The sequence below is a fragment of the Thalassophryne amazonica genome, chromosome 14 (genome assembly GCF_902500255.1).
Source record: "Thalassophryne amazonica chromosome 14, fThaAma1.1, whole genome shotgun sequence".
In the NCBI taxonomy this organism is placed as follows: domain Eukaryota; kingdom Metazoa; phylum Chordata; class Actinopteri; order Batrachoidiformes; family Batrachoididae; genus Thalassophryne; species Thalassophryne amazonica.
In genome coordinates this window covers 84560037-84573576 of record NC_047116.1, presented here as the reverse complement: position 1 = coordinate 84573576, position 13540 = coordinate 84560037, and the positions used below count along the sequence as shown (strand labels likewise).

At 38.9% G+C, this 13540-nt stretch overlaps 1 protein-coding gene across 1 annotated transcript in view; it reads right to left on the bottom strand.

The window, feature by feature from the left end:
- ifngr2 (interferon gamma receptor 2) overlaps positions 1 to 13237 on the bottom strand; it is a 28318-nt gene extending 15081 nt beyond the window's left edge. The window contains exons 1-3 of the mRNA XM_034185993.1: positions 13080 to 13237; positions 9355 to 9469; positions 8976 to 9145 (exon numbers count right to left, since the gene is read on the bottom strand). Of these exons, the coding sequence (XP_034041884.1) occupies positions 8976 to 9145; positions 9355 to 9469; positions 13080 to 13122 (328 nt within the window). The 5' untranslated portion in view covers positions 13123 to 13237. The remainder of the gene's footprint in view (positions 1 to 8975; positions 9146 to 9354; positions 9470 to 13079) is intronic.
- Positions 13238 to 13540: the final 303 nt, after the last annotated feature.

The following is a 13540-nucleotide window of genomic DNA, read 5'->3' as shown; positions in this document are numbered from 1 at the left end:
ACTGTGTTGGTATATGGCATTAGAGAACATAAAGAAGGAATCATATCCTTAAACCTAGTTACAGCGCTTTCTGAAAGACTTATAGTGTAATGAAACTTATTCCTGCTGGGTAGTCCATCAGAGTAAATGAGTAAGAGATGAGTAAATCATGAGAAAGGGTATTTAAGGTGGCCATTGGCAAATGTTTCCCCTCTTTGCATCTCTTCTAATGAGTGGCAACATGGGAGCCTCTAAACAACTCTCAAATGACCTGAAAACAAAGATTGTTCAACATCATGGTTTAGGAGAAGGATACAAAAAGCTATCTCAGAGATTTCAGCTGTCAGTTTCCACTGTGAGGGACATAGTGAGGAAATGGAAAACCGCAGGCACAGTACTAGTTAAGGCGCGAAGTGGCAGGCCAAGAAATATCTCAGATAAGCGAAGGGTGGTGAGAACAGGACTAGTCAACACATAGACCTGCTCCAAAGACCTAAAACATGATCTTGCTGCAGATACTGTCTCTGTGCATCGTTCAACTATACAGCGTACTTTGCACAAGCAGATGCTGTATGATGCTGTAATGCAAAGGAAGCCTTTTCTGCGTACACGCCACAAACAGGGTCACTTGAGGTATGCTAAAGCACATTTGGACAAGCCAGCTTCATTTTGGAATAGGTGCTCTGGACTGATTAAACTAAAATTGAGTTATTTGGACATAAGGGGCGGTATACATGGCTGAAAAAGAACACAGCATTCCAAGAAAAACACTTGCTATCTACAGTAAAATTTGGAGGTGGTTCCATCATGCTCTGTGGCTGTGTGGCCAGTGCAGGTACTGGGAATCTTATTAAAGTTGAGGGTCACATGGATTCCAGTCATTATCAGCAGATTCTTGAAAGCAATGTTCATGAATCAGTGACAAAGTTGAAGCTGCGCTGGGGCTGGATCTTTCAACAAGACAACGACCCTAAACACTGCTCAAAAATCTACTAAGGCATTCATGGAGAGGAACAAGTACAGCATTCTGGAATGGCCATCTCAGTCTGCAGATATGAATATTATTGAAAATCTGTGGTGTGATTTTAAGCGGGCTGTCCATGCTCAGAAACCAACAAACCTGAGATGTTTTATAAAGAAGAATGGTCCAAAATACCTTCAACCAGAATCCAGACTCTCACTGGAAGCTATAGGAAGTGTTTAGAGGCTGTTAAAAGGAGGATCTACTAAATATTGATTTTTTTTTTTCTGTTGGGGTGCCCAAATTTATGCACCTGCCTAATTTTGCTCAACGAATTATTGCACACTTTCTGTAAATCCTATAAACTTCATTTCACTTCTCAAATATCACTGTCTGCTACATGATATATTTAACTGAACTTGCTGATCCAACCAACCAATGATTTATAAAGGAAAATCATGGAAATCATCAGGGGTGCCCAAACTTTTACATACAACTGTGCATTTTTGCTATCCAAGTAGCCACTGTAGACAACATTAGCATTCCTTCTGTTGCATACTCATATGGACCTCAAATTGTATATAATACCATTTATTTGAGCTTGTGGTAAGATGCTAAATATATTTCAGTGCCCTTGCATAATAATAATAATCATAACAATATGTTCATTGACTCAAGTGTAATGATTCCAAAGTAGAATAGAAAGCACACTATGGTTTGTGGGTTTCAAGTGTGAAGTGTGTGTGTGTTTGATGCTCCGTGTGGTTCACACCAATGTTTCAACTTAACCACAGGAGTAGAAAGCAGTCAGTCAGCCCCGACTCTGCCATCACTGATGCAACAGGGTTGTCAAATGGCAAAAACTGATATCACAAGTACATACTGGAAATTTTTTCAATAAGCGAATTGTCTGAAGCAAGGTAGCAAAGTAGCTGAACTTGGAAGAGTAATATTTGAAATATGTTAGCTATGTCAGTTTTCATCGGCATGATGAATATCCCAACATATAACCAAATTATACAATGAAAACCCAAATAAAAATGTACAACAGTTAATGAAACCAAGTGTTAGACAGAACTCCAGATCATCCATCCATATATATATATATATATATATATATATATATATATATATATATATATAGTCTCAAAAAAATGTACCCAAAAGTATTTTGACAGCGCAGAAAAAACAATCAATATTATCAGACATTATCTGCATGACCATGTGGCTGAAGCATGTAATTTTTCTCATGCAAGTTTTAACCCTTTATCTTTTACACCACATGATCAATGTAATCACCTCGTGTGAAGTTTCCTAAGAAACAAATCATCAGTCTCCAGTTTTCCGGAAAACCACCTAGCAAATTCAAGTCTCCTTGTCATTTGCTGGGTAGTTAGTTCACTCAGACTGAATTTTGTAAGGAAAGAGATGCAAGTCAGTCCTTAGCACGCACTGCACAGAACTCAATGATTTTTGTCCTCTGAATTAGGGTTAACTGTGGCATTTTTCCTGGACGTTATTGTTTTGCAGAATAAACTTTAAGGTTCCTGAAATGAGAAAAACACCATTATTTCCCAATAAAACCATTTCCTGGTATTGGTATTTCAGAGCACGTTTGGGTACATTTTTTGAGACACCCTATATATAGTTGATAATGACTATGATATTACCACACTTGCTGAAGAAGCCAAAAGAAAAATTGGTTTAAATATTGAGTACAATTGCTTTAACCAGTAGATGTCAGTATGACAATGAGCTGCTGTGGCAACAAATACTAAAGCAGATACAAGATGATTATGTTGGTAAGACCCTTTCAAATAATGATGCTTTTAGTGGCTTCGACACAAAATGGGTTTTAAAAGAAACTGTGTTTAATCTTGCTATATCAAACAACGCTCTGCAACATTTTTTTTTTTTGTAAATTTACCAACAATAACATGTCGCAACGAGCTGTCCTTGAATCAGTTCTAGCAAAGCAATGCTTAATGACAGTCTGACCCTGAGTCGGCTAATGCACACTTTAAACATGACTGCACAGATGGCAGGCTGAAAGACCGTATCTGCTGCAGCCATAGTTCGTTTTTCATACTTAAAACTTTATCTCTGTAGTGATGATACAAAGTAGAAAAACTAGCATAGTCTAATTTTCAGAATTTTGGTATTGACTTGATACCCACGTTTTAGTTCTTGTGATGTCCCTCAACAAAACATTGAAGCCTTCACTTCCAACCATATATTATATTAAATTAAACTTGGAGTTTCCTCTGACCTGCCATAAGACTGGCGTCCTGTCCAGAGTGTACCCCTCCTCACACCCAATGACTGCTGGGATAGGCTCCAGCCCCCCCGTGACCCTTAAGTGGAATAAGCAGGTATAGAAAATGGATGGAAGGACTTGCCTCAGTACAAACCTTTCTATCCAACAAAGTTTGGAACTACAGGTGTGGGTTATTGCAGGTACACATGGATCCCGTGTGTTTGGCCCTGCTGCCGCGTCTCTTCGTTCCACGACAAAAAAAGCTAATCTTCCCAGAACACATAACATTTCTTTTGATCCTTTTTCTTCTTTTCAGTCTCACTGTTCTTTTTCATGCAACAAATGATGACAAATCACTGTCTGCAAATTCTTCTGTGGAATTTATTGGTGATTGGTGACAAACGTGCACGTTACTACCACCAATTAATTGGGGTAAGTAGCACGATCCCCGAGGGGTGCCAAAATTGATTCAACATGTGAAATTTTGTAGTCACACAGCCTAATGACATGCCTGATATTAGGAGAACCAGACCATCCCAAAACATATCCCTGCATACATAGATTTACTTGACAGACAGACAGATAGATGGATAAATAAATAAAAAAATAAACTATCAAATTATCCTCTCCCTGTCATTCTGAAGGTCAACTGTTGACTTACTTGTGATGCATTGGTTCAATGTGCTACATAGGCCCCTCACGTTTTTTAAGTATAATGATGTAATAATTGCTATAGATGAAATAAAAACCTAGAGACATCTGGATTGTCTTGCTATCCCACTAAGCAAAATGAAACATTCTGTGACAGGCAACAGGAATCTGACAATCTCATAATCCTTTCAAGTTATTCCTAAAACATGACAACTGATTTATCAAAAAATACATATAGTTTTCTTTGTTATTGTGGCTCTTGGCCAGTCTACAGACCCGCCAACTTTAAAGGAAGTCTTGGAGAATCACTCTGTGCACACAAAGGGGGGCCAGCCCATGTGCATGCAAGTACGGCTGAAAACAGAAGTGAGGCAAACAGGATATTAGTCTGGTACAAATCACTTCCTCATCCAAGGCCAGTACCCACTGACAGCTGGCCAGACAGACAATGCAGATAAAGCATCTTGTCCAAGAACACAGTTAGTATGAGCAGGATTCGAACCCAGATCTACATGTACATACATGTTGACTGACCAGCTACTTATCCACTCAGCTACAGTGCCTATAAAAACTATTCCACCCTTTGGGCTTTTACACATTTTCATTTTTATGCCATTTCAAAAATATGAAGAAAAAAAAAAAATTCTGCCTTTGCAATATTAAAATGTGTAAAATTATCCTCTTGAGTGACTGTGAAAGGAGACCAGTGAGGGATGCCATCAAGAAACACATGACAACTCTGAAAGAGATCAATTATTCTTTAGCTGCAATTGAGGAAACTGGAAATAGTCCATGTTCTGTATTTTGCATCACCAGTTACACAACATTGTGGTGGAGTGGAGCAGAGAAGGGTTTTCTTAAATATAAGACTTCAAAGTTCAGCTAAAGTTTGCTGGGAGGCACATGGAAGACTCGAGCCTAGATCTGATCTGTGTCCTTGTGTCAAAGTCCTTCTATTTGCACGTCTACAATGAAACTGTAGCTGGAAGTTGCCACAGACCAAATTTGCCCCATGCACGCACACACCAATTCCACCCACAGAACCCTATAACTCCATCAAAGCGTCAGGTGTGTCCTGGTGGCTTCCCTCACTAGTCTTGTCTCTTGCATGGTCATTCAGGTTTTGAGAACTACTACCTCCAGACAGATTTATCATACAGTATCACACATTTGTATTTCTTAATGATTGACATAATTTAAGTCCAAGACATATTCAGTGAACTGAAAATGTCCCTGAATATGTATGAATATGCACATCCCGACTTGTCTCAAAAAAACTGGCTGTAAAAGTAATGATTTGTGTAATATGGGCGGGTGCCATTATGTATGCAACAAATCTTTTTAGCTTTGACTGTTTTTTATATTTATCATATTTTAGAAATATGTTGATGGATAATGTTAGAATTTTCTCATGGAGAAGCCTGAATCTACTGTTTTCTGAAATGGCATGAAGAAATTAAAATGTGTAATAGCCAAAGGCCATAATTTATAGGCACTGTACCCTCTCATTCATAAAAATCTCTCTTTCACCCCCCACGGGGAGGGTAGTATTTGTGTTCCTCAAACTTGGGTCCTCTACCAGAGGCCTGGGTTTGGCGCCATATCTTAGCCGTATCTTCGGGGTTTGGCGCCGTACCTTAAGCCCCTTTCACACTGGGGCTGCTCTCAGTTGCTTCCTGTGGTGTCATGACAACGCAGGAATTTCTGCATCAGGTGCGCGCAGCAGGGGGCAGAGAGGAAGTGAGAAAGCAGCCTGCAGGTTCTCTGTACAGAGAAGTCAGAGTGCACAGTTTGGCTGCAGACAGACTGTGCACTCTGACTTCTCTTCTACTTGTTGTTGTGCTGAGCTGCAGGGCTGCGCTCTGAGTTCTGTTATAGTTTATCTTTCCTCCCTTGACCGCGAGATGCGCGCACGAACTGTCCTTAAGCAAATGTGGAGATGTCTGGAGTTCTACTTGATGTTGACATGTCCTGGACTTATGTCCTTTTTTAACTGTGATGAGAGAGTCTGAGGAGAGAAAGGAACTAACTGCCTGCAGACAATTTTTTTTTCTTTTCTTTCCCCCTTTGACCACGAGAGGCGCGCACATGCGAGTGCAAATGAACCGTCAGGCAAATGTGGAGATGTCTGGAGTTCTACTTGATGTTGACATGTCCTGTCTCAGGACTTATGTCCTTTTTTTAACTGTGATGTGAGAGTTTGAGCAGAGAACAAGGAACTAATGCCTGAAGCCAGACTTTTTTTTTTTCTTTTAATTGTTCACATGTGCGCTCGTGAATTGAACGTCCAGACTAGAGATGTCAGGACTTTTTACTGGATATTTCTGGCAATCAGTCTGCATTTTTTTTTCTGTGGGGTTTTTTTTCTTTTTCAGCATGTAGTTTTTACTGCATTAAGTACACGGTATAAAAACAATCAAGCATGATTTATACTGCGGGAACAATGGAACACAGCAGGAATCATAAATTGGCTTCCGAGTCATGCCGAGTAACGCCTCTTTGCCCCGACTTGCGCTGGAACCACTTCCTTTCTGCGTCGAGCACAGGACGCCAAAAAAAATTAAACAGGTTTAATTTTTCGCCGCCCGACTTGCTTCCTCCTTTGCGCCCCTCGCGCTTTTGTGGCGCCGAGCTGCATCATCTTGGCACTGAGTTGCTTCCACACGGCGTCATCATAATGACACACGGCGCAAATGGGAGCAACTGGGAGCACCCCCGGTGTGAAAGGGGCTTTAGCTGTTCCTGGGACTGCACTCTTTTGGACAGAGACCTCTGATGTTGTGTCTGGAATCTGCTGGAGTCACTCTTCCAATTTGGGGGTTACAGCTCCTCATGCTTCTATTATCACTGGGACCACTTTGGACTTTACCTTCCACATCTGCTCCAGATGTTCCTTCAGCCCGTGACTTCTCGATTTTCTTGTGCTCCTTCTTCCATTATTTAATGCTTTGATCTTAAATATGATCAATCTATCTTTGTTAGTTGGCTATGTACCACAGGCTTTTAAGGTGGCAGTAATTAAACCATTACTTAAAAAGCCATCACTTGACCCAGCTATCTTAGCTAATTATAGGCCAATCTCCAACCTTCCTTTTCTCTCAAAAATTCTTGAAAGGGTAGTTGTAAAACAGCTAACTGATCATCTGCAGAGGAATGGTCTATTTGAAGAGTTTCAGTCAGGTTTTAGAATTCATCATAGTACAGAAACAGCATTAGTGAAGGTTACAAATGATCTTCTTATGGCCTCGGACAGTGGACTCATCTCTGTGCTTGTTCTGTTAGACCTCAGTGCTGCTTTTGATACTGTTGACCATAAAATTTTATTACAGAGATTAGAGCATGCCATAGGTATTAAAGGCACTGCGCTGCGGTGGTTTGAATCATATTTGTCTAATAGATTACAATTTGTTCATGTAAATGGGGAATCTTCTTCACAGACTAAAGTTAATTATGGAGTTCCACAAGGTTCTGTGCTAGGACCAATTTTATTCACTTTATATATGCTTCCCTTAGGCAGTATTATTAGACGGTATTGCTTAAATTTTCATTGTTACGCAGATGATACCCAGCTTTATCTATCCATGAAGCCAGAGGACACACACCAATTAGCTAAACTGCAGGATTGTCTTACAGACATAAAGACATGGATGACCTCTAATTTCCTGCTTTTAAACTCAGATAAAACTGAAGTTATTGTACTTGGCCCCACAAATCTTAGAAACATGGTGTCTAACCAGATCCTTACTCTGGATGGCATTACCCTGACCTCTAGTAATACTGTGAGAAATCTTGGAGTCATTTTTGATCAGGATATGTCATTCAAAGCGCATATTAAACAAATATGTAGGACTGCTTTTTTGCATTTACGCAATATCTCTAAAATTAGAAAGGTCTTGTCTCAGAGTGATGCTGAAAAACTAATTCATGCATTTATTTCCTCTAGGCTGGACTATTGTAATTCATTATTATCAGGTTGTCCTAAAAGTTCCCTAAAAAGCCTTCAGTTAATTCAAAATGCTGCAGCTAGAGTACTGACGGGGACTGGAAGGAGAGAGCATATCTCACCCATATTGGCCTCTCTTCATTGGCTTCCTGTTAATTCTAGAATAGAATTTAAAATTCTTCTTCTTACTTATAAGGTTTTGAATAATCAGGTCCCATCTTATCTTAGGGACCTCGTAGTACCATATCACCCCAATAGAGCGCTTCGCTCTCAGACTGCAGGCTTACTTGTAGTTCCTAGGGTTTGTAAGAGTAGAATGGGAGGCAGAGCCTTCAGCTTTCAGGCTCCTCTCCTGTGGAACCAGCTCCCAATTCAGATCAGGGAGACAGACACCCTCTCTACTTTTAAGATTAGGCTTAAAACTTTCCTTTTTGCTAAAGCTTATAGTTAGGGCTGGATCAGGTGACCCTGAACCATCCCTTAGTTATGCTGCTATAGACGTAGACTGCTGGGGGGTTCCCATGATGCACTGTTTCTTTCTCTTTTTGCTCTGTATGCACCACTCTGCATTTAATCATTAGTGATCGATCTCTGCTCCCCTCCACAGCATGTCTTTTTCCTGGTTCTCTCCCTCAGCCCCAACCAGTCCCAGCAGAAGACTGCCCCTCCCTGAGCCTGGTTCTGCTGGAGGTTTCTTCCTGTTAAAAGGGAGTTTTTCCTTCCCACTGTAGCCAAGTGCTTGCTCACAGGGGGTCGTTTTGACCGTTGGGGTTTTACATAATTATTGTATGGCCTTGCCTTACAATATAAAGCGCCTTGGGGCAACTGTTTGTTGTGATTTGGCGCTATATAAAAAAAATTGATTGATTGATTGACTTAGTTGACATAAAGAGTTCAGCCGTTAGCTGCACTTATATTCTGAAGCTTAGCCTCAGAAATGGGAAATGGAAGCCTTAACTTTTCTTAACCAAACAAGCTCATCTGTGTGCTTTTCAAAAGGCACAGACGATGGCAGACTTGAGCTTTTTTTTTTTTTTTTTTGCATAGTTTTGAATGACAAATCATACGAGTCTAATTTGATTTAAAAAATGCGTGCCTCTTGTGCAAAATACGTACAGGTCAGTAGGTCTGAGTCTGATGCCCACTGGCCAGACTTACAGGTATCTCAGGTCTTAGTGTCTCACCTTGGTTGCTACAGGCTTCAACTGCTTTTGAGGTCAGCCCCTGCCTCTCTGCTTGGACACGAAGCATGATGCAGAAATAATCTGCAGCCGATTTGGTGGCAGTGATGTCACAGGATGTCAGCCGCGTATGCAGGCAGGTGGATACATTTATCCACTTTGCGGTGTTAAAGCTGGTCATAAGAAAAAGAAATGACTCAGTTAGAGGAGCTTTACATTAGACTAGACCCTGTATTTTTACTAACCACAATATTGGCTGTCAGCTACTTCAGTACGAAGACATAAATGTCTTTAGTCACAGAAAATGATGAATAAAAAAAAAAAAGATAATTAACTACGTAAGGCATGAACAAATAACCATGTAAACCATGTGAGATCTCACCTGCGGTACTGGACAGTGTAGGTGACATCTTCTTGCTCAGTGGGAGGAGTCCAAGTCAGCAGCCAGTTCTTAATAAAAATGTCCTGTGGCGGTTCTGGTGCCACTGCAGACAGTGCTAAATATGACACAAATGAACAAGTCAGCAATCAAAAAGAACTCTGTTCTGACATGCATTCAAATTTCTTTTAAGTTTTGAACAATTCTAATGTTACTCAAGATGGTACCTTAAAGAACACGTTGGACCAAAATCATAAGAATTAAGATTTAGGCTGTTAGTGACCATCCGGTGATCCACCGGGATTACTTTGTGCACTTCCGTGACAGGTTTCAGCTACGAGACGTCCGACAACAAAGTACTCGTGACTATTCGTGTGTTTCTAACAGTGGTGACGTGACTATTACACGCGTCCCAGTGCATGCTTGAATGGAATGTAGCGGCTAACGTTAAGAACTGAGGAACAAATTAATTCTAAAATTTACTTAAATGTGATTTCATGTTATGAGGACTCGCTTTTAAGTGGTAATTGTTCATTTTGATGCAGTCACGGTAAAAGCAGCAGCCCTGAGAAGGTTTAGTGCACCTGCAGCCATTAGTCATAAATGCAGCCTGTTAAAATCAAAACAAAATGCTTATAAATCTTGCATTCAACTGTGAAAAATCTAATATACATATAAATATATATATACACATCTGTGTGATCAGCTTGTGAAAAACGTCACGGAGACATTCATGTCCATGTACACAGTGGCAATAAAACAGTGCGCTGCACCTCTCAGTTGTTTATTGTCGCTGTAGACATGGGACGTGAAATGCACAGATGTAAACACATGTAATCACAACTGTGTGTGCAATAACTGCTGCAAAATGTCTGTGTTAGCTCACAGTCGTCACAAGCTTCTCAAAACTGGTATGGAAGATTGAAAAAATGTTGCCTGGTAGTGTTAGAATCTAACTGCTCAATGGTATCATGTTATTATTGAAGCTAGAATCATTAATGGAGTACTGATGTTAATCAACTATTAAATTAATCAACAACTATTGTGATTATTGATTCAACATTTTGATCATCACTTTTAAACCAAATATCTAAATTCTATGATTTTAGCTTTGGAAATGTGAATATTTTCTGTTTTACTTTACTATTTTCTTCACTCCTGTGTGATAATAAATGGAATATCTTTGGGCTGTGGATAAAACAAGGATATTTTAAGATAATCTTGGGCTCTGGAAAGCACTGATCAAACTTTTTTCCCCAATTTTCTGACATTTTAACAAGAACTGATTAGTCTATCAATTATTTTTGTTAAATAATTCTAAAAATGTGTAGTTGTAGCTCTAGCCAATATGGACCATGTTTCCAGTACTTTGTTGAATGTATACCACATTATGCATAGATTATTCAAGGGGTTCCACAGGCAAAAGGGGGTCCAACCCAGTTCTAGCAAGGTCTGCCTATAAATGAAGTGGCCAATGAAGGGTACAGAAAATGAACACAAAACAGCACAGAAAAGGGCTGCAGCTATCAATTTTTTTTTTCATTATTAAAAATGACTTGAAATAAGCATCTAATAACTGCACCATCCATAACCATGACCAATGCCCTGGACATTTGGCCAAGATCTTATTACAACATACACTCCTGTGAGTTTAGGTCAAAGGTAAACCCCGAAGATTGCAAATGTCAAAGTTATGGTGAACAATGCTGCAATAATTCTAATTCTAGTTTATGGTTTGAAACAAAATAATCCAATCAACAGTTACGTATCTTCAAAGTATTCATCAACATACAGTAGTGCAAAGGGATATTGTAGTTTCTGATTCAAAACCATTTAATTCAGCCATTAAACAGAAACATAGCTACTGGCAGCATGGTGTCTTACTGGTTAGCACAGTTGCCTCACAGCAAGAAGGTCATGGGATCGATTCCCACCTGTGGCCTTTTTGTGTGGAGTTTGCATGTTCTCCCTATGTTTGCGTGAGTTCTCTCCAAGTGCTCCGGCTTCCTCACACATACAAAGACATGCAGGTTAGGTGAACAGAAAACTTAAGAATTGTCCAGGTCTCCCTTGTGAATGAGATCTTGATCTCAATGGGACTAACCTGGTTAAATTTATATTTACTTGCACAATGTTCTTTGCTTTAAATTCCTATTGTATACAATATATTAAAGTGAAAAACAATATATTAAAGTGAAAAGACTAACATAAAGTTAAAGAAAGCACACTTAAGGCCTAGTTCAAAAATAATGAAGCCAAAGTGTGACATAACCATCAAAATTTAAAAGTGGTCTTTTTTTGTGAAATGTTACCATTTTAGGTACGGTTATATATCAGAGTTTCAATATTTCTATTGGTCTCGGTTCAGTCATTGCTAGAAATTATCAGTGCATATATACTATAATGTGCTAGAGCGTAACACTTGCGACAACAGTTGGAGGTATCTTCTTTAGTCTGCAGAAGCCTGAAACAAAGAAATTCTGTCCATTAGTTCCTGGTATTATTGAACAAGTAATATAATTATTCTATTGAAGCAGAATAGGAGATATAGCTAAGGTTTTGACACAAATAACTCAAGGACTTATTCTCAGCATTACGCTTGCGACAGTTTTACCTTGCTTTAGAAACATGAAGTTTTTTGTAGGAAATGACATTTCTACCTTTACGAAAATGTATTACTGTGTGTTAGTATGAAGCACAAACAAACAAACTGACAAAATACAAGGTTATTTCTTTAACATTCAACTTTAAATGATAACGCTTAATATCAATGTCAAACAAAATTGATGAAAAAAAATGCTATTTTTGGGGCAAACTTCGTGCATATCTCTGGAACCGTGTGGAATTTTTTTCCATGAAAATTTCAGTACCTATCAAAGAGACTATAGGCAACTCACAGATAAATCTGGATGTGCCAAATAAAATAATGGCTTGTTCATGACAAATGCAATGAAAATCAGCAGTTAGGCTTCATTATTTTTGAACTAGGCCTTATATTTCAGTCCGCATGACTCCACAAAAACCGTAATATGAACTAATCGAAATGTTATAAAATCATTACAAAATAGTTTTGCCTGAGGGTTTTGTTTCGTCTTAAAAGCCATTCTTTTCATTATTTTGGAACCATCTTCGTTTAATGGTTTTTAAATCATGCTTAATTTTCCACAGTAAACAAAAACAGCTGTAAATCCTAAGTCACTTTATTTATTAATTTTGTAGTTTTGTTATTTGAACGCTGAATTGTGTTTAAAATGGAGACTCGTGTGGTGGACGGTCTTTGACGATTTTACCATTAGATTCATATATACATATGCTTGTTTGTAAGTCATACTGTAAATATTGTTACTGTCTGTCGACATAAACTTCTCGTCAGGCGGTTGGATTTGAGCGTACGTCGATGTCACGTACTGAGAAAACTCCCGTACCAGATTTGTGCATTTGTTATCTGCGCATGTGCAAAAAAAAAAACGAGACGTTTGTTCTGTACCGAGTTTACCTTTTTTGTATGCAGAAAGGAGTGAGAGCTGGTTCCAATTTATGGAGAAAAATAATCCGCATGATTTTGTTCGGTACAAAGAAAGGGTAAACTCGGCACAGAACGGTTTTTCTCGCATGCGCAGATAGCGAAAGTACAAATGTGGTACGAGGGTAACCTCAGTCCGTGACACCGAACTAGCGTTAGCCGCTAACGTTAGCTTTGGCTAGCAAACCATTTACTTGCAATTTACCTTTACCGACGACTTGAAGGAACACCAAAATGAAAAACTTCATCGTCTATCATTTCACACGATATGAGCAACCCACTAACGGATTCATTGCAACAAAAAACGTAACAGTTTAAAAAACAAAACCTCTTTTGTGCTTCTGTCCGCTTCCCTAAAACCTGGGAATACTTTTTTTTTTTTTAACTTTGGCCAAACGTGACAAACTTCCTGCAACGCCCCTTAAGGAAACCGTGTCCATTATTATTATTATTATTATTATTATTATTATTATTACATTATGCAATGCGTGTTCATGTTTTGGATTGAATTTCCATTTTTTCAAATTTTAGAGAACAAATCAAAGCGTAAAGATTCACAAAACAAGCAAAAATTTGTCCTCATTTATGTCAGTGCAGACATTCAGTGTTGTAAAATGTGTTTTGATTCTGTGCTATCTATCTTGTAGAGTTACTTCAGTTTTAAAT